Genomic DNA, 25371 nt, shown 5'->3' with positions numbered 1-25371 from the left:
AATACAGCCCACATAAAGAAAAAGTTCTTCAGGGTCTTCATTGATTTTGGAAGTTTTTTTTATTTTTTATTGTTGTGCAAGTACAGTTGTCTCCATTTTCCCCCCACCACTCCCCTCAACTCCAGATCTTACCCCCAGATCCCACCCTCCCTTGGTTTTGTCTATGTGTCCTTTATAGATGTTCCTGAAAACCCTTCCCCATTCCCTCCCCCCCCCCCCATTATCCCTTCCCACATCCCCTCTGGTTACTGTCAGTTTGTTCTTAATTTCAATGTCTCTGGTTATATTTTGCTTGCATATTTGTTTTATTGATTAGGTTTGATTTTGGAAGTTTTAAAAGGGTTTCTGAAACCCAAAACGTTGGGAATCACTGTGTTACAATATTTAATTTTTATTTTCTCTGTCGACTTTTTAGATATATCTGATTACATTATTTTTCAAATTGTCATTCTAGGCTACGGGTTATAAATTGCATCTTATATTTGTCACAGTCTATTAGAATTTAATGTACCATGTGATATAAATTCTGTAAACCTTGCAGTAATATTTTTTCATTTTCTTTCTCCTTTGTGCTATTGGTTTTTAAAATCCATTTGGGTGTGTTTATGTTTATAAATGCAAAAAATACATAAGTTTTAAAATCAACCTTTTATATATGTGTGTATACACACACACACATTTACTGTTTCTGGTGATCTATCTTCCTTTCTGTAAATCCAAGTTACTACCTGGTTTAATTTTCCTTTAACCCAGAAAACTTTGGCAATTCTTGTTGTATAGGTCTGGTGGCAATATATTCTCAGCTTTTAACTGAAATTGTCTTAATTTATCTTCATTTTTAAAAGGTGATTTTACTGGATATGAAATCTAGGTAGTTTTCCTCTGGTTTTAGTTTCATCATTATCTGGCATTGAAATTGTTGCTTTCTAAAATAATAGTTTTAGAGGTCTTACAGTAGTTATCTGTAGGAGGATTAGTCCCACAAAGCTATTGTGTCACTAATGGAAGCTAGAACTCTTTAAGTTTATTTTTGAATTCCTTTTATTTTGAATCCCAATTTTCATTGTTTCACATCAGGTCTCACAACATATATGCCATGTTTTTGTTGTCACTGACATCATTTTGGATTAGGCTATTCTTGGGTTTCTTTAACCTTTTTGTTTATTTTTCTTCCTTTCTCTTCTTCTTTCTTCAGATTTCTCTCCCTACTACTTCTCTAGTCAAGCAATCAGCAGCATTTATTTATTGAGAATATATATGTGAAACATTGATCTAAGTATTTATGAAATTAAACTTTTTATTGTCACTTATGCTTGAGAAAATTCATTGGCTCCAAATTTTACCACATCACATTGAAATTCAGTGGTCTAACTTTAAAGGTTCTCCATACTGTCTGAGGGGCCTAAGTTTCCTGTTATGTTTTTTATCTGCCTTTTGTATCAGTTTTCTCTCCTCATTTCTTTCAATATGCATTCCACTTACTCTAGTCTCTGATCTTTTTATATGACGTGCTCTTCTTTTTTCACTCTATCCCATCAAAACCCAGTACCTAAAAATCTCTTAGGTGCAATCTCCTATAAATAATAACATTGAATTTAAAAGTTTTTTTTTTTTTTTTTGAAACAAAAATTGTGTGGAATAGTGAATGTCTTTAATTCATTTCTAAAGTAGTTAGGTGAATTCCTTACCTTACCAACCAGATGGTAAATTTTTCATGAAAAGGGCTTTCTTTCACTATTCAGTACAGTCCTGAATATAATGGCTCCTCCTCAGTGAGTATTCATGTACTCAGCATTACCTACCGTGTTTTAAATTCTACGGGAAGGACACAAAGGAATGACTTTTCTCTTTTCTCAACTAGCGGACCTACATGCAGACCTTTAGCTGTATAAAACCCTAATATGAAAAGCATGTTAAAATAAGATGCTTTGAGAGCACAAAGTAGTACTATCTTAAGTTTCATTATACTATAATGGGAATCAGTGGGGAAGTAATTGGAAACCACCTTCGAGGAGCTTATGAATCAAGAATTTCTTTTATACCTTTATTTGAACACTATAATACAGGCATAGTGTGTTTACTTGGTGTTGACAGGTGCTAGCAGGAAAATTAATGTTTCTATTTGTTTATTTTTCTGTTTTTGTATTTATCTAGGTGTAAAATTTTGTTTTTCTTCTTTATATTACAGCCTTGGCCCTTTAGTCAGTAAAGTGAAAGAATACCAAGTAGAGACAATTGTAGATACCCTCTGCACGAACATGCTTTCTGATAAAGAACAACTTCGAGATATTTCAAGTATTGGCCTTAAAACAGTAATTGGAGAACTTCCTCCAGCTTCCAGTGGTAAGTAGGAAAGATAACATTTTTCTTCCTATTTCCCTTTGGAGGTATTTCTCCTCTACTCTTCTTTTTTTCTTTCCCTCACTTCTGGCCATGGAGGGAGAGAGGCATTTATACTAAAAGATCTTTGATAAGCATCTCTTTGAATAACTAAGAAAAAAAAAGTCTGGAGTCTTATTTTTGCTTAAAAATAAATTCAATTTTAAATTAATATTTTGATTGAATTTAAGTATCTCATAGGAATACCAATTTTGAAGAATTCTCATGTTAGAGCAAAGTTTAACATTATTGTATGTACTGTGACCATAGAATCTAGTTATGCCATTCTATACAATGAGGTAAAAGATAACCAAAATTATGAATTATTTCTGTTAGCTCTTTATTCTTAATATTAATTTTGCTTTGCATTAGAATTTGTGATATAAAACTTTTAACACTGTTAAGACAGCTGTGAAATAGTTCTGTTTCCTAATAATATTTTTAAAGTTGAACGTCTCATAGCTACTTGGTAATTTTTAAAAAAATTAAAAACAATGAATTTGTCAATTAATTTAGCTTTTGACCTCTGACAGAAATGTTTAGGTAATGTATTAGAATTGGTCTTAACTGCTATCCTTCTGGTTAAAGTTAGCAGGCTAAAAGTTTTTGTCTCATCTGCAAATGGAGTGAAATTATCTCCTTACTTGGTGGAAAGATGTAGCTTAGTAGTAATGTAGTCTGGGTATATAGTTTTTACTCATCTACTTAAAAAATATTTATTAGCCATTCATTATGCTAGCCATTATGTTGGATGGTGCATATATATTATTTCACTTAGTCTAAATATCAGCCATATGTAAGGCCTTAATATTCCTAGTTTGTAGATGAAGGAACTGAAATTCAGGGAGATGACGTTAATTCTTCCAAAGTTTTTTATTACCTAGTTGGGTGAAGATTCAAGTCCGTTACCTTTTAATCTAGAACTGATGCTTTTTCTAAAATATCATACCAATGTAGCTTTAACCTTAATTTCAATAAAATATTTCACTAACTCTAAATATGTTATTTGTAATTGTATTAGCTATATTGATATTCCTCATTTTTTCTCTTACTGTTTTTAGCTGATTTCTGGTTGTTAACCATTCATATTCTTCTTTAAAAATATTTTTTTGCTCACTTTATTAACACAATCTACTTTAAAATAGTAACCTTCATTTATGAGTTATCTGGGGCAACATTTTTATTTTGTAATGAAGTTATGGAAATCTGGACTGGATTGGATTTTATTAGAAGTTACAGCTATCTTTTTTTTTTCTTTCTTTTTTAAAGAAACCTTGTTAATCGTTGGTTTTTAAGTCACTAAATTTAAAAACCTAGGTTACTGGTAAAGAGGGACTTCCTTGCTTTTTCCAAGAACTCACAGCTAGTATTGACTCCATAGTTGGCTTTCATGCCATGCAATGGAATAGTTGTCCACTAGAGCCTGTCTGAGTCACTACTGTTTTCCCTAGGTCACCTGCTCCGTCTGCAGTTATGTCTAATAAGTTATTTTATCGAGAACCAACCCATTTTGAAATACATGTTTTTGTGACATGGATCTCTTGAGTCTGTCATAATCAAGTTTACAGTTGTTGAATTATTTGGCATCTTCCATGAATATAAAGTAGAATTCAGTATACTTGTCTTGAAATTATTATTGGTTGATATTCACGCAGGCTCTGCATTAGCTGCTAATGTATGTAAAAAGATTACGGGACGTCTTACCAGTGCAATAGCAAAGCAGGAAGATGTCTCTGTTCAACTAGAAGCCTTGGATATTATGGCTGATATGTTGAGCAGGTAAACATGCCTATAATTTGTAGTACTTGTAATATAAATATTATGTATGTTTGTTAAAACGCCCTTCTGATAAATACAATAAAACTTGGTCTAAAGTTATTCATGTTTAAATTGTGCCTGTTTATAAGTGTGTAGTTAGGAGTGAGGGGAGAAATAAGCTAATTATATTTATCATGTAATATTGCATAGCAAGCATGTTTTGTATGGTTTTGAGAAATAATAAAATTTGTGATTTAAACATTTCAGTAAAGTTTTTTTTGTTTTACTCTTTTATATTCTTGAATACAATGATCTTAGATAAGATGTGCCTGTAGGCATGGCAAATGTTCCAGTTAATATAATGCTGTTTGTAAACTTCTACAACCATGTTTATAGTGCATGTTTTTGAAGAGGAAGGAACTTGTCCTTTTATGCCTGTTACTTTTCTCTTTTCTTCTGGAAGTCAGACTTGGGAAGGTACAAATATCTAAACAACTCCTAAAGGAAAACACCTCAGACACCTGTCAATTTCAGTTTATCCTTGATTTTCATAATCACTATACGTCGTCATTATAATAAAGTGCCTTCATATGGTACATAATGGACAGCGTATACTTTACAGTAGGACTACAGATTAGAACACAAATGGCTATAAGGCAAAATGAGAATAAATACTAACTGCGAGTATGTGTTTTAGGGTTTAAAATGGAAGGATCCAAGAAAGTTTGTATGGAAAGAGTAGCATTTGAATTTAGTTTTGAAGAACAGATAGGGCACAGGTGTATAGGCCGACATATAGATTATATCAACAATTGTAATGGAGTTAAGGGAAAATTCTATTTTAGTTTTCCAGAATATAGAATGAATAGTACGAAGTCATTTTTGATAGTTTGCAGTCATGTTGAGAAGGGTGAGGAGTTTAAACATTATTAATTTTATAAATATTGAGAAGTCAGTGAGACTTTCTGTGCTCTGTGCCTTAATTGTTAGTATTGTCTTGGCACATAGACACTTGTTTGCTGTTGACTCATTGAACTACACATGTGAAATGAGTTGGAGAGAGGGTTAGACCAACAGGTTAAGTGAAATTTAGTACATAAATGTGTAGAGGAATGACAGTAGGGAGAGGGGGTAGTCAGGAGATGCTGATATTTTAAGTTGTTAACCTTGAAAGAACTGTAATGGAGGAAAAGCTAACAGAAAATTTAGAGATCTAGGAAGGGGAAAATGACAAGATCATTGTTGTTGTTTTTAACGTGCTCTCAAGAGTGTTGGTTGAATATCCTATAAATGAGAATATAGGTCAAGATTCTAGAAGGTAATTTAGGGCTACAAATTTCAAAACTGCATTCACTTAGTTCACGTTTTCAGTTGAGTCGGTATAGATAGTAAGAATTTAGTTTTTCTTTCGTTCTGATTTTGGATTATGTCATACAGATTTTTACTCTTTGAATACAATGAGTTCTGAGTCCAGACATTTCAGTAATGCTCAAACATCTTGAATTTATTTGTCATTTCTTTTTTTATTTTATTTTAAGGCAAGGAGGACTTCTTGTTAATTTCCATCCTTCAATTCTGACCTGTCTACTCCCCCAGTTGACCAGCCCTAGACTTGCAGTAAGGAAAAGAACCATTATTGCTCTTGGCCATCTGGTTATGAGCTGTGGAAATATAGTTTTTGTAGATCTCATTGAACACCTTTTGTCAGAGTTGTCCAAAAATGATTCCATGTCAACAACAAGAACCTACATACAATGTATTGCTGCTATTAGTAGGCAAGCTGGTCATAGAATAGGTAAGAAATGTTTAAATATTTTCAAGTTTTCTTTTGTTAAAAGTATAGATGAATGTTTTTAAGAACCAGTATGCTCTTCTTAGGCGAATACCTTGAGAAGATAATTCCTTTGGTGGTAAAATTTTGTAACGTAGATGACGATGAGTTAAGAGAATACTGCATTCAAGCCTTTGAATCATTTGTGAGAAGGTAAGTTTTTAAGATATCTTTTTAAATAAAAATTTTTCTTTTTTAAAGATTTTATTTATTTTAATTTTAGTTTAAATATGTTATTGATTATGCTATTACAATTTTCCCTTTTTTTCCCCTTTATTCTCTTCTGCCTTGCACCACCCCTCCCACCCACATTCCCCACCCCCACTCCTTAGTTCATGTTCATGGGTTGTACATATAAGTTCTTTGGCTTCTTTAACCTCCCTCAGTTTATTTTGTACCTAGCATTTATACTTCTTATTCCCTGTACTTCCCCCCCCCCCCACCACTTTCCCCTTCCCCTTTCTTGCTGATAACCCTCCATGTGATCTCCATTTCTGTGATTCTGTTCTTGTTCTAGTTTTTTGCTTAGTTTGTTTTTGTTTTTGATTTTGTTTAGGTTCAGTTGTTGATAGTTGAGAGTTTATTGTCATTTTACTGTTCATAGTTTTGATCTTCTTTTTCTTAGATAAATCCCTTTAACATTTCATATACTAAGGGCTTGGTAATGATGAACTACTTTAACTTGACCTTACTGGGAAGCACTTTATCTGCACTTTCATTCTGAATGATAGCTTTATTGGATAGAGCAATCTTGGATGTAGGTCCTTGCCATTCATGTCTTGGAATACTTCTTTTTAGCCCCTTCTTGCCTGCAAGTTTTTTTTTTTTTTTTTTTTGAGAAATCAGCTGATAATTTTACGGGAACTCCTTTGTAGGTAACTGTAGGTCTCCTTTTCTCTTGCTGCTTTTAAGATTCTCTCCTTATCTTTAATCTTGGGTAATGTAATTATATTGTGCCTTTGTGTGTGCTTCCTTGGGTCCAACTTCTTTGGGACTCTTTGAGCTTCCTGGACTTCCTGGAAGTCCACTTTCTTCGCCAGATTGGGGAAGTTCTCTTTCATTATTTTTTCAAATAAGATTTCAATTTCTTGGTCTTCCTCTTCTCCTCCTGGCACCACTATGATTCGGATATTGGAACATTTAAAATTGCCCCAGAGGTTCCTAAGCCTCTCTCATTTTTTTTTTTTTTTTTTGAATTCTTGTTTCTTCATTCTTTTGTGGTTGAATGTTTATTTCTTCTGTTTGTTCCAAATCATAGATTTGAGTCCTTGTTTCATTTCCTTTGCTGTTGGTTCCCTGTATTTTTTTCTTTATTTCACTTTGCATAGCCTTCACTTCTTCCTCTATTTTGCAACCATACTCAACCATTTCTGTGAGCATCTGGATTACCAGTGTTTGAACTCTGCATCTGATAGGTTGGCTGTCTCTTTATCACTTAGTTCTATTTTTGGAGCTTTGACCTGTTCTTTCATTTGGGCCATATTTCTTTGTCTCAGTGGGGACTTAGGTATTCGCCATGGCGGGCAACCCACATCACTGCATTGTGGCACTGTGTGGGGGGGGAGGTGTCAGAGAAGGAACAAATGCTGCTGGCTTTCAGTCATTTCCCCCACTACTCATAAGCAAATTGGGCCCTTCTGGTGCTGATTCCCCGTCAGTTCTAGGACGCCATTGATCTTTTCCAGTGAACTCTCCTGGGAGGCTGGGAGTTTCTCCCACCACCCACAGGTATTTACAGCCAGAGGCTTTGGGGCTTTATTTCCCTGGACTGGAACCCTGGTTTGTGCAGTCTGTCTCGCTCCCCAGTTGTTCCCCTGGGTTTTTCTGCATGCAAATGTGGGACTGCCTGATGCTCTGCCGCTGCACTGCTGCACGTCCTCTCCACCCTGGCTGCCTGTCTCAGCCCCTCCTGCCAGTCTGAATGAATGTTTCTTTTAACTCCTTGGTTGTCGGACTTCCATACAGTTCGATTTTCTGGCATTGCTGATTTTTGTTTCTAAATTTGTTCTTTTGGTTGTTCAGGGAGGCAAAGTGTATCTACTTATACCTTCATCTTGTCCAGAAGTCCCCTATTTATTTATCTTTAGAAAGGAGAAGGGAGGGAGAAAGAGAGAGAAATAGCAATGTGTGGTTGCGTCTTGCGTGCCCCCCTACTGGGAACTGGGCCTGCAGTTGAGGCATGTGCCGTGATTGGGAATCGAACTGGGGAACCTTTTGCAGGCTGGCACTCAGTCCACTGAGCCACACAAGCCAGGGCAAAAAATTTTATTACAAATAGAATAACAATTAAGATCCAGATTAGATGGGTGGTGAGAAATGAGTTATTTTACTGACAGCCAGGAAACTGGCCAGAAATGTATAAATGTATAGCAGATTTTGTAACTTTCCACCAATTTTTTGAGGACTGTCACATCCATTTTGCTAGGGTAGTGGTTCTTAATCTAATAATAGAAACTGCAAATGTACTGTTAGGGGCCATGTAACAGATTCCTCCTCCCTGCCTTGAGCTAGTGTAGTAGCACAGTACAGAGTCTTGAGACTTCACTGGGGGTTATTTGCAGCAGTCCCTTGCCACTCATGGTTTGAAATAGCTTTATAGTTGTATCGAATTGTTAAAATCAGAAATTGTGGGATTCATTTCCTCTTTTTAATCAAGAAACAAGTTATTCCTTTATTTTGGGGTGTGTGCGTCTGTGTGTATGTGTGTGTGTATTTGTCTTCTTAACATATAGCTAGACCAAGCCTAGATGAATGTGCACTGGCATTTTCATGATAATCCTAATTGCTAAAGATCAAGTTCATATAGGCTTTACTCTTCTAGTCATATATTGAGAAGATATAGTATATAGTAGTCTCCCTCATCCATGGTTTCTCTTTCTGAAATTTCAGTTGCCCATTGTCAGCTGCTCCAAAAATATTAAATGGAAAATTCCAGAAATAAGCAATTCATAAGTTTTATTTTTTATTATTTTATTTTTTATTGTATTTTTTTATTACCACTTAGTTCCCTTATATCCCCCTCCCCCTCTCAGTCATCACTGTTGTCCATGAGTCCTTTTCCCTTTTTGCTTAGTCCCTCCACCCCTAATCTCCCTCCATCCCTTAGCTGTCATCTGCTCTCCATCTATGAGTCTGTCTCTGTTTTGCTTGTTAGTTCAGTTTGTTCATTAGATTCCACGTATGAGTGAAATCATATGGTATTTGTCTTTCTCTGACTGGCTTATTTCACTTAGCATAATGTTCTCTCAATCCATTCATACTGTTGCAAAGGGTAAATTGCACCATTTTGCATAGCCTAATGAAATCTCACACCATCCTCTGGGAATGTGAAACATCGCTTTGTCTAGCATTTCCATGCTATATATGCTTCAGACCTTTCGTTAATGGCTGTCTCTGTTAATCAGATCCACTGCTGCATGTTGCAGTGTGTCTTTTACTTAATTTACTCATGTCCTGCTTCATGACTGGGATATATTCAGATATATTTCTTATTAGGTGATTATCTCCTTGTGCAAACATAGAGTGCACTTAAACACACCTAGATGGTATAGCCTACTGCATTCTTAGGCCCTATGTTATACAGCCTGTTTTCCTATAGGGGAGCAAAAATAATTTTCTCTCTACCCTTCTGGGTTCTTGGTTGAGACCCCTTGTACTAAGACAGATTAGCAAGAAAAAAACAAAAGTTTAATAACATGTATACCTCATGTCTACATGGGAGATGCTCATGAAAACTAACTTGCCCAAATGGCTAAAGCCACCACTTAAATACCATCTTTAGTTGAAGAGAAAAGATGGTGTTAGCAGTGGCGGGGCTGGGGGAGTCAGTTATGGGAATTTGCAATAAACAAGGGTAAAGTTGTTATACAGATTTGACTCCTTGCCTTCATTGATACAAATTTTTAGAGATAAGGTCCATCCCCCCCTTTTTTTAGTACAGCCAAGGAGAAACCATTAGAAATAGAGATTTTTCCTCATAAAATGTAAATATCTTTTATACAGGGTAACTTATACTTGGTCTTCTGAGCTTTTTTCATGTCTGCTGTTATATTAACCAGTCTAATGTAATCCTTATGCCAAAGAGACGTATTTTGGGGTGACAAATTCTGTTCCTCTACAAGCTCCTAGGCTACACACCTATTCAGCGTGTTTCTGTAATGAATACTGTAAGCAACTGTATGACTGTAATGGCCCCCAAATGTAAGAGTAGTAAAGCTGGCAGTTCCAATACGCCAAAGAGAAGCCATGAAAGTATATGTATATATAAGCAAAAACAATATATAGGGTTTGGTACTGTCTGCAGTACAAACCAGGGAGGTCTTGGAACATAAAGCCAATGGATAAAGAGGGACTACTGTATACAGATTTCTCTATGCTACCCAACGTTACATCCCCTAACATTCCATATATCATAAAAACCATTCCGGCTTCAGAGATGTTAAAATGTGAAGGTTAAAGTTTATATTAAAATTGCTTAAATAAGTAATTTGATGGTAGAGAAAGATGTAGGGGCATTGGTGTTGAAAAGGCTGAGAACCACTTTCCTATGCTGTATTAAAGGGGAGGAAAAAATCTGGTAACAAAGCAAAATGTGCCAGGGACTGAGTCAAGGAGAAGAGAAAAGTACAGTTACTCAAGACAGCTTTTGTTTTCTTTCTTTAGATGTCCTAAGGAAGTATATCCTCATGTTTCTACCATTATAAATATCTGTCTTAAATATCTTACCTATGACCCAAATTATAATTATGATGACGAAGATGAAGATGAAAATGCCATGGATGCTGATGGTGGTGATGATGATGATCAAGGTATTTGAAATTAAATAGAAGAAATTTGTTAAATTTTCATGAAAGACCCACTGTTATATAGATGGAGTTAATTCTTTCCCCAAAGTGCACTAATGATTTATTTATTTATAATAGTGAAAATGGAAATGACCTCAATATTCAACAATAGCATATTGATTAAGTAAATTATGGGGATCCATGTATTGAACTGATGTACAGTATTTTCTAAATCATGTTCTAGAAAAATATTTATTAAAGCAGTTATTAAGTTTAGGGAAGAGTGGGTAACAGAAATTACTGTGTCCCAGTTTTCTTTCGTTAAAAAACAAAATTCAGCCCATTTAATTTGAGATCTAATTGGCTTTAATTAAGGGATTCATGAATCAAACAGTATCACATCTAGCAATGAGAAGGTCTCTCTGAGAGTTGTATAAAATGAAGGATTTTTTATAGGAGGAAGGGTAGGGCAAGGGAATTATTAGAGGAAAAAAATGAAGGATTATTTTGGGGCTTGGACATCTTTTCTTAGGGAAAGGGTTTTATTTATATAGATTGTCTCTTCTTTCTGTGGAGGATGGAGAGAGCCTTATGTAACAGATTATCTTACTGATGCTTGACCAGAATATTCCTACCAGTTAAGATTATGTTTCTGAGAGAAGTTGGAACTGCATTTAGATCAGGTGTTAAATTTAGGTTGGATATCATGAGCTCTTAGCCCCAGTGATGCCATTTGGGGCCTATGGGGTTTTTTTGTTTAACAATTTTTTTTAAATATGCAGAAGAAATGTAACTAATATTTTTCTCATGGCTGGCAATTATAAATGAATTTTGTTCTTCAGATTTTCTACAAAGCATTTGGTAAGGAGGGAAGTGAAGGTTATTTTTATAACTACCTGTAGATAAACATATTCAAAGCAGTGTGGTTGGTTTACACATAGTTACTTTCATGAAAAATTCTAAATATTGTTTGAAGCTCCATTGAGCTTTAGATTATTCATGAAGAAGCTAAACATTTCTGAGGCTCTTAAGATTGATGTCATGCTGTGATTTGTGATATTTACTCTGGAAAGGAGTAGCACTTCAAGGACATAGGGGTTGCCCATGTTTTGTTGTTTGCTACTATTAAAAGAATCATAATGGAGATGTCTAGTGGGTAAGTAACTACTAGGTATACGAGTTGGTGGATTTCCTCTAATTTTTTTATCACACTTTTTAGTTTTATTCTTTGAATGAATTTATATAATGACTTTCCTTTAAAGTCTGTAATTTTATTAATCACTTAAAAACAAAAAGAACAACTTAAAAAAAAACTCCTAAAGCCATGTTATACTCTAGCCACTACTGCCCAGTTTCTTTCCTTTGCAAAGAATCCTTCCCAGTTCCCTTCCCTGTCTCTCTTGGATCTAGTTTTGCAGAGATGGATAGGATTGTCAGTGACCTCAAATGATTGACTCTTCCTATTACTCAGTCTCAGCAGCATTTCTTTATTTAACATTCAGGATACCCCACTCCTGGTTCTAGCCCTGTCTTTGTGATTACTCCTTCTAGGTCTCTGTACTGGTTCCTCTTCATCACCCTGATCCCTAAACTTTGGAGAATTCCAGAGCTCAGTCCTTGGACTTTTCCTTTATATGCTTAAGTTCTTGTTGATTTCATCCTAGTCTTCTAGCTTTAATGTCAGTGTGCCGAAAATCCAAATTTTATCCCAGCTGTTTCCTGTGAATTCCAGGTTTTATATATACACCTATTTAATTGATTTACTGTGTAGATGTCTAAAATATCTTCTCCTCACCCTCCTTCCATCCACTGCCCAACCTGTTTCTTTAGCCTTTTCCATCTCAGAATGGCACCTCCATTCTTTCTTTAGTTTCTCAGGCCAAAACGTTTGGTGTTACACCTGATTACTTTTTCTCACTTTTCTTACCTGTCCTGCCTCCCCCCACCCCCATTCTCAGGGCTTCTCCCTTACTTTATATTCTTATCTCTCTTTTCAGCATTTTTATTTTCTTCATTACACTTAGTCACTTTCTGGCATTTAGTAATTATTTTCTACCTAGCAGGATATAAGTTTCATGAAGGCAGAGATATTTAGTCTCTTTATTGACTGCTATATCTCAGTGCCTAGGATAGTGCTTGACACACAGTAGTCACTCAATAAATGTGTTGTATTAATGAAGGGAAATCTTAGCTTCTAATATGAATATCCTTTGAAAAAAGCTGTAGCAGTATATTTTCCAGGTTTTGATTGTTGGCTTTTAGTGTACTTACGATGAAAAATCAACTTCAGCAGCTGTATCAGTTATATATAACAGTGTCAGTGATTAGGATGTTTGAATTTTTATAATCTTTTTTAAATGAATTGTATTCCTGCAAAGTTATTCCCATAGCTCAATTGCCATGAGAAAAACTTTGCTTATGTATTTGCTTTTAAATAGTCTATTTTGATAGTACCTTGTAATTTTTGTTCAAATAGGTATTGGTAAAGAAATCAAATGCCTTGGGTTTAGCAATATTTGCTTGGGTTTTCCTATAATGTGCTAAGAAGAAATTAAGTAAATGAGATCGGACAACTGTATTATATGTCCTTGGATTTTCCTAAAGCATAGCTGGCTACCTTTCACTAGCTAATTGGGATGAAAGTCAATGAAGACATGATATCTTTTTCCCCTACTGAGGAATCATTTTAGGGCTTTACTCTTTTCTCAGAAAAACAAAATCGTTGTTAGATAATTTTGGACTACCCTGAGAACTGGTAATATTTTCGCCATCCTTCTGACTTCATGTTACTCAACTGATTCATTCTGATGCTGTTAGAAGGAAATAATATTCAGAAATTTCACACACAAAAAAGTTATCAAGTATACATAAATGGGATGGAATTGTTTATGGTTGGAATATTGTTTAAAGCTTAATAAGAGTTTGGAGAAGATGGTCCTCTGTTACATGGGCAGAATTTTCTTGTTATAATTGAGACAGTGTAGTTTCTCTAAACTACATTAAGATAGTATCTTGAAAGATTACAAATACGCATATTTGTCCTAATGGTCCCCTTCCCCCATTAACAAGTTTAGTGAAAAGTCTTGTAGTCACAAAGAAAGTTGATGTCAGAATTCTTTTTCTCCCCAGAAAATTATTTCTACAGAATGTCCTGAGATTGATAGCTGTTCTTTTTATCACATCGTCTATAGCCACAAATCTGTTTTACGGGTTATCTTCTAAACTCCCCAATTGTTTGTTTGATTTTTCAATAGTGTCAAGTGATTTCTTTGAAATGAACTTCTATTCATATCGTTTAAAAGGCTGGGGCATTTATGATTTTGCAAATATTTATGTTCTAAAGAAGTTTACTGTGTTAATGATTTTAAAGGGTTAATAAGAAGCCCATCATTCACACTATAAATGGGAAAATGTTTAACAATTTAAAAACATAATTATGATGATTTTTCTTCAGAGAGGTTATTATGCGTAAATTTATCAAAGTTAATTTCATCTGTTCTAAGTTCTTCATAAACTTACCTACTGCTGTATATGTTAGTGAAAAGTTATAAAACTATCTTTTTAATAATTCACTTACTGTATTAAAAATAAGCTTTTTCTATGATTAATAGCCTAACATTAAAACTCGTCTTTAGGGAGCGATGATGAATACAGCGATGATGATGACATGAGCTGGAAAGTGAGGCGTGCAGCTGCTAAGTGCTTGGATGCCGTGGTTAGCACAAGGCATGAAATGCTTCCAGAGTTCTATAAGACCGTCTCCCCTGCACTGATATCCAGATTTAAAGAGCGTGAAGAGAATGTAAAGGCAGATGTTTTTCACGCGTATCTTTCCCTTTTGAAGCAAACTCGTCCTGTGCAAAGTTGGCTGTGTGACCCTGATGCAATGGAACAGGGAGAAACACCTTTGACAATGCTTCAGAGTCAGGTTGGTTTAAAGTATGGTTTTGAAAGTCACGCTAGTAAATGTGATCCTTTACAATGGTATTTTTAATGTGGAAATGTGAATTCCAGAACATCTTTAGAGTCACAAAGTTCTGAGATATGTTTGTATAGTAGTTTATGTATGTTCATATACCTTACTTGTAAATAGTTTATTTTGATTGAAGTTTTCTTAATTGTACTAAACAATATTAAAATAATTTTATGATTCAGTAAAGTAATTTTTATCTATGATACTAATGGGGGGGTCTTAGAACTGTGGAGTCAGACTACTTGCATTTGTAGCTGGCTTCACTTCTAATTTAGTTTTGTGAGCTTAGAGAGATTATCCATTTTATTAAACCTTTTTCATTTGTAATAAGGATATAGTTAGAACTGTCTGCCCAAGGTAATGACATTAAATGTAGTGTCTTTACAGAGTAAGTACTTATAAATGGCATCTCTCATTATTAATAAAACACACATTTTCACTTTTAGGACATCTTTTCTAAGATTGTAAACATTACATCTATATAGCTCCCATTTGGTACGTGCTTGGCATTTTCCTATCATAAATGTAATCCCTATGGCAGCCCAGTGAAATGCATATTTGTTTTTTGTTATTCTTTAAAAAAGATTTTAGTTATTTTTAGAGAGAGGGGAAGGGAGGAAGAGAGAGAGGGAAACATCAGTGTGTGGTTGCCTCTCACGCACCCCCTACTGGGGACCTGGCCTGCAACCCAGGCATGTGCCCTGACTGGGAATGGAACTGGGATCCTTTGGTTCGCAGGCCGGCACTCAATACACAGCCACACCAACCAGGGCCATATTTGTCGTTTTTTAAATCCTCACCCAAGGACATGCTCATTGATTTTGGAGGGGTTTAGGGGAGAGAAACATCAATTGGTTGGTTGCTTCTCGTACAGTCCCTGACTGGGAATTGAACCTGCAACCTAGGCATGTGCCCTGATGGGGAATCAAACCTGCGACCTTTCAGTTTACGGGATGGTGCTCTAACTAACTGAGCCACACTGCCTATGGCTTTTATTTATTTTTTTTAATCCCACTTGTCCGTTTTTGTAGATTACAAAACATGTGAGCCAGATTAAACAACTAAACCAAGGGAGAGATGTACATACCATATCTACCTTGTTTTCAAGTAGGACAAATTTTTAAAAATTTGTGGTGAACTTAAAGGTGAACATTGAAGATTAATTATAGAAAGAAATAAGGTAAAGTATATGGTTATATAAGCAATTGAAAAAGGGTACAGAAGTTAGGTAAAATCACAGGAAATTCTGATGATACTGTGATGAAATTAGATAGGTGTTTTGTCTGTAGTTCTCAGATCATTGATTGATATATGTGGCTTTATCTTGGCATTCATAAGATTTATTAGTAATAAATTTTTGCTGTAGGTTTTACTAACAGAACATTAGAATAGAAAGTAAAGAAGCATACATTTTTTTTATCATATCCCTGTTGCTTGTAGCTACATTTGAAGTGAGATTATTATAATGGCAAACTAAAAGCAAAAAAGAGGTCTCATTTAGTGGTTTCTTTTTTATAATTTGTCTTTTTTTTTCTTGAATACTTATCTGTTCTGTGTTCAAAATACAATTTATAAATTATGCTCTGCAAATTTTACTTGAAAATTTTATTATTTGGCTAGATTTCTATTTAATCTTGTGCATTTCATGATTAAAAATTAATCAAGGAGACTAATTTGTTGCTTTGCAGAAAGCTAACAGTTTTTCTCTGTTGAGTATTAAATACAGTTAGAAGAGAATGGAATTGATGCAACAAAGTTTGTATCAAACAATGTTAGCAGTTAGAGGAATTAAAAATTTAACCAAAAAAATAAATTCTTCCCTTTCTCTTCATCCCCAGTAATTTGTGTTAAGTGTACTGAAGAAATACCAATAGCTGAAACAGCTAATGAGTGTGTGGTAATTACAGGTTCCCAACATTGTTAAAGCTCTGCACAAACAGATGAAAGAAAAAAGTGTGAAGACCCGACAGTGTTGTTTTAACATGTTAACTGAACTGGTAAATGTATTACCTGGGGCCCTAACGCAGCACATTCCTGTTCTTGTACCAGGTATGAAAGAAATAGCAAATCACTTTTGGAACTTAGTATTGACTTTTTAATAAAGACTAGATAAGCTTAAATATTCCTTCAAAAGGATAATTTGTGACAACTTAATTTGTACATAGAACTAACTTTATTGTAGAACAAACTTAAAGTTAGAAATTTGAAAGTAAAAAGTTAAATCTTATCCTAAAATCTTGGGCTCTCATATAGATTGTGGAATTTCTTCTACTTTAGTGATAATGTGATGAAGTAGAAACTAGTAATATTTTAGGGATTAGTTTTTAACTTTCCCTTTCATAAAACTATGCATAAAATTATTGGATTTTTTATTGGCTTTTTAGGAATCATTTTCTCATTGAATGATAAATCAAGCTCATCAAATTTGAAGATCGATGCTTTGTCGTGTCTGTATGTAATCCTCTGTAACCACTCTCCTCAAGTCTTCCATCCTCATGTTCAGGCTCTGGTCCCTCCAGTGGTGGCTTGTGTTGGAGACCCATTTTACAAGATTACATCTGAAGCACTTCTTGTTACTCAACAGCTTGTCAAAGTAATTCGTCCCTTAGATCAGCCTTCCTCGTTTGATGCAACTCCTTATATCAAAGATCTATTTACCTGTACCATTAAGAGGTTAAAAGCAGCTGATATTGATCAGGAAGTCAAGGAAAGGGCTATTTCCTGTATGGGACAAATTATTTGCAACCTTGGAGACAATTTGGGTTCTGACTTGCCTAATACACTTCAGATTTTCTTGGAGAGACTGAAGAATGAAATTACGCGGTTAACTACAGTGAAGGCGTTGACACTGATTGCTGGGTCACCTTTGAAGATAGATTTGAGGCCTGTCCTGGGAGAAGGGGTTCCCATCCTTGCTTCATTTCTCAGGAAAAACCAGAGAGCTTTGAAACTGGGTACTCTTTCTGCCCTAGATATTCTCATTAAAAACTATAGCGACAGCTTGACAGCTGCCATGATTGATGCAGTCCTAGATGAGCTCCCACCTCTTATCAGTGAAAGTGATATGCATGTTTCACAGATGGCTATCAGCTTTCTTACCACACTGGCAAAAGTGTATCCCTCCTCCCTTTCAAAGATAAGTGGATCCATTCTCAATGAACTTATTGGACTTGTGAGATCACCGTTACTGCAGGGGGGTGCTCTTAGTGCCATGCTAGACTTTTTCCAGGCTCTGGTTGTCACTGGAACAAACAATCTAGGGTACATGGATTTGTTGCGCATGCTGACCGGTCCAGTTTATTCTCAGAGCACAGCTCTTACTCACAAGCAGTCTTACTATTCCATTGCCAAATGTGTAGCTGCCCTTACTCGGGCATGTCCTAAAGAAGGACCAGCTGTAGTAGGTCAGTTTATTCAGGATGTCAAGAACTCAAGGTCTACAGATTCTATTCGTCTGTTAGCTCTGCTTTCTCTTGGAGAAGTTGGGCATCATATTGACTTAAGTGGGCAGCTGGAACTAAAATCTGTAATATTAGAAGCCTTCTCGTCTCCTAGTGAAGAAGTCAAATCGGCTGCATCTTACGCATTAGGCAGTATTAGTGTGGGCAACCTTCCTGAATATCTACCATTTGTCTTACAAGAAATAACCAGTCAACCCAAAAGGCAGTATCTTCTGCTTCATTCCTTGAAGGAAATTATTAGCTCTGCATCAGTGGTGGGCCTTAAACCATATGTTGAAAACATCTGGGCTTTACTGCTAAAGCACTGTGAGTGTGCAGAAGAAGGAACCAGAAATGTTGTTGCTGAATGTCTAGGCAAACTCACTCTAATTGATCCAGAAACTCTCCTTCCACGGCTTAAGGGGTACTTGATATCAGGTAAGTACCTAGTTTTCTTATTGAAAAAAATTTAACTATTAGCAGGTGGTTGCCTTAAAAGGTGCCTTATGTGGAATTAAAACATTTCTGTATCTTGTTACATACAGGACCCATTGCCTTATGTTATAATATGGAGCTATATTCGAATGACATTCTGTATAAAAGAGTAAAGAGAACATAATTAGATAATGGTTAAATGAATCTGTTTTAGTGTTCATTATGTTCTAATGTTACTCTTTTGTCTTAAAGTGTGGTAAAGACAGATATTTCTTGAGTTAATATATCCTGAGGAGCTTGCTAGTAAAAATTATAATACTAAAATTAATGCATTTAACTAGTTCAAATGAAAGATTCTAGAAGAGTTTTCAGATTAACCAGTGTGATCCCTTTAGACCAAGTAGAAAATAATAGCAGTTCATTCTTAGAATTTGCTTTCTTTTTTAAAAAACTTGTGAAGATACTATGAACAATTTATGGTTATTAATAATTCCCTTTTGTGAGGGCTAGATCCTCCACTGCTGCTCTCTCAGACCTCCTCCTTCCCAGAAGAAACTATTCCTTTTGAAATACAGGGTCCAGCACAAATAACGCCCTTTATTATTACAAAATCATAAGCATGTAATTCTATAACATAACAATGTCACACTCAACCACACCATACGACATTTTAGGTGAAATTTTCAAATTAAAACCATGAACTATTCACCCACATTATTACCCTACCAACCACACTCCAGCAGGCCTCACTTCTGCCGGACCCTGTATGGTGGCATTGTGTTCATGAGTAGACTTTGCCTGCTCTGTTAGCGCTCCGATAGCAATACCCCTCGTGGCCAAAGAGGAGTTTTACAAATTGAAGACTCTAGTGTTAATGTGGAGTGGTTTGAAAAATGATAAAGATGTCCATGGATTTTAGTGGGCTTACATACCAATAGACTGAACTTTATTTTTAATTAGGCTCATCATATGCCCGAAGCTCAGTGGTTACAGCTGTAAAGTTTACTATTTCTGATCATCCGCAACCTATTGATCCACTACTAAAGAACTGCATAGGTAAGTGGAAACAGATAAACATAAGGGTTATTTAGTGTTAATTGTCACAAAATGAATTATTTCAATAACTAAAAATATCACCAGAGAACTCAAATACTTTTAACAGTCTGGTAATAGTTTCATTAGAAAGATAATGTACGATCTTACATTCTGTCATCCCTTCGTTTTATACTGTTATCAGATAATTTAGCAAATAGCTAAAATTAGTAAATATACTAGGTGTCTTTAGAGTCAACTACACATTTGATAATTATATTTTGGGGATAGCCTAAAGTAGCTAATGAATAAAGGGAAAAAATATTTGATATATCTAAATAGTCCTGAAGTTTCCACTTAGATTAATGAATATTAACTTGAGCTATTAGGGCCCCAATTTTCTGTTACTCCTTGTAACCCTTCAGTTCCTGAGAGGATATGTTGAAACTTCTATATGTAAGGTGGGAGCAACCTGGAATAAGAAATATGATTACCAGAGAAACTAAGCGGAGATACCCCAGAAATGGTAGGGCTTTCTCTGTTTCTGTGAAGACGAGAATTAGTGTTTAGGATTGTTTCTCCATGATGTTGTAACTTCTCTGTGGTGTTTTCACCATCAGTTTTCCTAGAGTTGGGAGTAGTAGCTATAAGCCCTCAGAATATGGTTTAGTTCAGTATTATTTGTGGTTACAAGAACATCTTACAACCACTTAGGTAGCTTTTTAAGAACTGGAATTCCTAGACCAAGGACTTGGGCACCACTGATCCTAGTCCATTTCACCATTTGTCCATAATAATAGCAATACTTTAGATGCTTTACTGAAAGCATCTTTATTCTAATTGTATTCTAATTTACCATCTTTGTAACTAAAAAAACGGGGTGAAGAGGTTTAGTCTGGTACATTTAAAATCTTTTTGAACTCAAGCTGTCTCCTAAGCTTTTTGTGTAATCGGAATTTTCCTGAATGGTCAAAATTGAGTTTACCTATCTGTGGTGTCTGAAGTACTTTCTTCCCCCCAGCCCCCCCCCCCTTTTTTTTTTCAAATTGCTGCTGTGGTACATTTAAGTCTTTTGGCACCTCTCTTTTGCTCTGTGTATTCTAAAAGATTGCTGATGGTAGGGTTGAGATTACATAATGATAGCTCCATATGAATACCAAGTGCGTACCGGACATAGTATTCAACAATATGTACATGGTGTTTATTCTGCTCCGTAGCCCTAAAAGGTTTATAATTCTTATTTTATAAACTGTGGGAAACCGAGACGTTTGCCTAAGTAACTTGCCAAAAGTCACAATTGACAGATGAAGCTATTTGGATGATCAATATGACTCCAAAGATCTTTGCTCAATAATCCCTTCTCCACGTTTGTGAGGAAACCAGACTTGTATCTGTTTTCAAGTGCCTAGGTGCTTGCTTTAGTTTTTTGTCCTATGTCCAGTTTCATTTTCCTCCTTTTGCATTCTTACCCTCTTAGCAATTTGTTAAAGATAATAATAAATAATAGGGCTTTTGGAGGCACATTTCTCTTTGTCATCTGATAAATTGTGTACTTGTTAACAGTATTCCATCTTTATAAAGCAGTGGATCTGTCCTCACCTTGTTTATCTTCTTTTGAACTAGGACAGTCATTCAAATTATTAGTTCCTGTGCCTGCTGGCTCCCTCACTTCTCTTTGCAACCCACCTTCTTATAAAATGTCTGTGAAAGTATTTAGGGTACTTTTTGGACTCTCACTATGTACCCTCTGCATTATAGGTGCTTGAGAGTTGGTTATTAATTAAATACACTCACGTTGACACATGATAGTTTACCTGCTGCTGAAAGAAACTATATACTTCACTTAGTATTTTATCATGTTCTTCTCTGACCCACACTGAAGACATAGCAATAATATCAACAACAATAAAGTATCAATTTAGAAAGAATATAATGTATGTTTTATTTTAAGCTTAACATAATTGTATGTTGCTCCTCTTGTAATTTTTTAGGTGACTTCCTAAAAACATTGGAAGACCCAGATTTGAATGTAAGAAGAGTAGCCTTGGTCACATTCAATTCAGCAGCACATAATAAGCCATCTTTAATAAGGGATCTTCTAGATACTGTTCTTCCACATCTTTACAATGAAACGAAAGTTAGAAAGGAGCTTATAAGAGAGGTAAGCTGCTTAGATTACACTTTTTCTAAGATTATCTTTTACTTTTAAGTATATGCACACATTCTGTTGTGTTTCAACAGGTAGAGATGGGTCCATTTAAGCACACAGTTGATGACGGCTTGGATATTAGAAAGGCAGCTTTTGAGTGTATGTACACACTTCTAGACAGTTGTCTTGACAGACTAGATATCTTTGAATTCCTAAATCACGTTGAGGATGGTTTGAAGGACCATTATGATATTAAGGTAAGATGTTTGTGCTTGTTTATAGAATGTTTTAGAAAACTTAGTAGCTACAGTGACTTTTACCTTTGTAGTTTACTTTTGAGAAAAAATTGGTTTGCTAATCATGAATTATAATATGCAACAGTAATAGTGGTACAATTGTAGCATCAGTTAACACACACAGAAAGAATCCAGAAACCATTTCCCTGGAGGAGGTAGTCAAGTCTAAGTGAGTGGAAAATTCTAAGAAATTCTGTGCCAGCTTGCTTAGTGTGTAGTCCCTAGATACTTCTCCTCCAAAGAAGAGTGCAGACTGGTTTTGCCATTCAAAGTATAATCTGTGATCTCTTTGGCTTTTCTTAAAAGTGTATTGCAGTTACTACCCACGGAGGATTTTCTTAGTTTCCCATTACTGCCTTGGCTAATTCTCTTTGGCCTTCTTTGGGATCATTCTACATGATAACCATGTTATTTACCTAAATGAGGGATTTTTTGTTTTCCAGTCTAGTATACTGGGTCTAATATCAAGAGTTTTGTTAAAGGATGACATGGAAGAACGGATTTCACATACCTAAAGCAGTCTGTGCAGAAGCAGACAGAAGCGAAACCACACCACTCTCTAGGTTTAGAGCATGAATGTTGCTCCTAACTGCTCTTTGATTTCTGATTTGCCCATGTCCATTTTAAGTGTGAACTATTAAAGGGTGAATTAAAAAGTAATAAGGGCATTTGTCTTCTTTTCCATCCATGGCCTTTGATCAAACAGGCAAAAGTGGTAGCTGAGCAGTTAGTTACTCAGCCAGACTCAGAACTCCAACTTTCTTGTTTCCATGTGTGGTAGTAACTTGGCCCCTCCCAGAATACACTAAAAAGAGCCCCCAAGGGAGTGATAGCATCTTCTGTTTAATTCTGCAGTTTATAGCCCAAGAGGAAAAAGATCATGGGTTACCAGGCTTTATATAGATAATCTGAATAATCAGTTTTTTTTTTAAAGGAAAATTTGCTAAGAAACTTAAAAAAGCTTTTCTCCTGGTTCAGTTATTTTCTTATTTTATGGTTTTCCATTTTGGCGTACATGAGCTTTTTATTTTTTTATTTCTTTTTAAAGTTATAGATAGGGGAAGGGAGGGAGGAAGGGAGAAAGAGTGGGAGAGAAACATCAGTTGCCTCTCATATGCACCCTGACTAGGGACTGAACCCACAACCTCGGCATGTGCCCTGAATGGGAATTGAACCACTGGCTTTTTGCTTTGGAGAAAATGATGTCCAACCAGCTAAGCTACCTTGCAGGACATACATGAGCTTTTTAAAAATTCTAAATCTATGGCCCTCTCCTAACAGGTTAAGTAAAAGTCTCTGGGAACAGGGTAAACTTCCTCAGTTCTAGTGTGTGGTCGAGATTGAGAACCAATTTTCTAGTGCTGTACTACATTAGGACCACATTATTAGGTGAGGTCTCTGTAGTACTTGTAGCTAAAATTTCTCAGATAAGGTTTGTGACAATTCTTTGAAACTGTAATGGTGCATGCTAGTCATTTGTTAGAATTTGGAATTGTCTTTAGAAAGTAATGCATTGCCTAAGCTGTCTTTTTTCATTTGTAATAGATGCTAACATTTTTAATGTTGGTAAGACTCTCCACGCTTTGTCCAAGCGCAGTACTGCAGAGGTTGGACCGGCTTGTCGAGCCATTACGTGCCACATGTACAACTAAGGTAATCATTGACAGACATCAGGTTAGGCCAGGCTTGGTGTATTCAGGGTTCCTAGTTGATTTGATACTGTAGTTTTCCTGATTTACCCATATGTACCAGTAGGTTTTAAAAGTTAACCGAATGTGGATGTTTTTGAAAAGTTAGCACTATGTAATGCTATTCTTTAAAGTTTTTATGTATATAAATAACAATATGATATAAACTTTGAAGTACTGATATAGGATAAAGAGAGATGTGTCCACAAAAAAGAAAATGTAATTTTGGAGAGGAGGAGGTGGGGTGTGGTGATAATAGAAGACTTTATGTGAAAGTGATGACATTTGAAATGGACCTTAAAAAAGTCAGAAATACTTTTAAATTCTATATGAATTAAGGCACAGAGATGTCAGTGTGTGCTCTATTTGAAGAATAATGAATGCACAGAGGAGCAGTTTCTTGGTGGAAGCTGACGTAGGACTTGCTGAGCAGGTAAAGCTCAGGTTCTCACTCTTTCAACCATGATGGCTCTGGATTTTCTGTTTTCCTAATGGGCTTTGAATAAGATACTCCCTTAAAGGGGAAGGAGACTGCTAAAAAGTTTAAAAACAACTATGCTTAGAATATAGTGTGACTTTGGGACCTATGAAAGAGCAGCTTTATTTACCAGAAATTTCTAGGTGCTCAAGTTTTGTTCATGTAAGAGCTTGTCTTTTATAGCATATAATACAAATTTACTCAATGTTACAGGTAAAGGCAAACTCAGTAAAGCAGGAGTTTGAAAAGCAAGATGAACTGAAGCGATCTGCCATGAGAGCAGTGGCAGCGCTACTGACCATTCCAGAAGCAGAGAAGAGTCCACTGATGAGTGAATTCCAGTCACAGATCAGTTCTAACCCTGAGCTGGCAGCCATCTTTGAAAGTATCCAAAAAGATTCATCATCCACTAACTTGGAGTCAATGGACACTAGTTAGATGTTTGTTCAACACGGGGACCATGACATTGACCATATGATGCACTGAATCGACAGGTTATTCATAAGACGTGGAAAGAGAAGTGTCTAAAAGCTTCAAAATGTTCCACTTTTGTTTTCCTTCATGAAGACAGTTTGGCTTTCTTCCACCTTTGTTTTTGTAACATTTATTTCAAAAATATGTATTTCCATAATCCAGAGGTTGTAAAACCACTAATGTTTTAGTGGTTAGGACAACATTTAAAATGGAAACTAAAACTTAGGCTTTATGGAATATGGAGATAGGGTCCAGGATCATTTGCCCTGTAATGTTTAGGATTAAAATGTTAAAATTTTGTGACCATGAATTTCTTTCTTTTATAAAATTTCTCATATTTAAAAATCAAAAATTCTACAAGACAAAACCATGTTTCTTTCTCTTGTATAACTGTTTCAGCAACATAAATTGATTTTTAGCTGGCACATAAGAAGATCTGTGTAAGGTTTGTTCCATTTCAGGGAGTTTGGCAATTTAAAAAAGACAGTAATATATCATTTTTTTAAAGTGCAGGGATCAACATACCCTGTTGCGCACACTAATTTTGCATGGGCAAGTTTACAAATAATGTATTGTCTGTAAAGCAGCATGTGCAGATTATTCATTATACAAAAGTTAAAATAAGTATTGTATTAGTGTAATTTGCAGATATTT

The 25371-nt window shown here is 35.5% G+C and overlaps 1 protein-coding gene across 1 annotated transcript in view; it reads left to right on the top strand.

Moving 5' to 3' along the window:
• The window catches only part of CAND1 (cullin associated and neddylation dissociated 1), a 42764-nt gene extending 17744 nt beyond the window's left edge, over positions 1–25020 (top strand). The window contains exons 3-15 of the mRNA XM_024576190.4: positions 2189–2343; positions 4035–4158; positions 5676–5932; positions 6016–6121; positions 10631–10776; positions 14388–14680; positions 16633–16774; positions 17110–18603; positions 19561–19656; positions 21624–21793; positions 21874–22038; positions 23623–23730; positions 24457–25020. Coding sequence (XP_024431958.1) covers positions 2189–2343; positions 4035–4158; positions 5676–5932; positions 6016–6121; positions 10631–10776; positions 14388–14680; positions 16633–16774; positions 17110–18603; positions 19561–19656; positions 21624–21793; positions 21874–22038; positions 23623–23730; positions 24457–24681 — 3481 coding nt within the window. The 3' untranslated portion in view covers positions 24682–25020. The remainder of the gene's footprint in view (positions 1–2188; positions 2344–4034; positions 4159–5675; positions 5933–6015; positions 6122–10630; positions 10777–14387; positions 14681–16632; positions 16775–17109; positions 18604–19560; positions 19657–21623; positions 21794–21873; positions 22039–23622; positions 23731–24456) is intronic.
• Positions 25021–25371: the final 351 nt, after the last annotated feature.

The sequence above is a fragment of the Desmodus rotundus genome, chromosome 3 (assembly GCF_022682495.2).
Source record: "Desmodus rotundus isolate HL8 chromosome 3, HLdesRot8A.1, whole genome shotgun sequence".
Classification (NCBI taxonomy): domain Eukaryota; kingdom Metazoa; phylum Chordata; class Mammalia; order Chiroptera; family Phyllostomidae; genus Desmodus; species Desmodus rotundus.
This window is presented reverse-complemented; position numbering and strand designations above follow the sequence as displayed.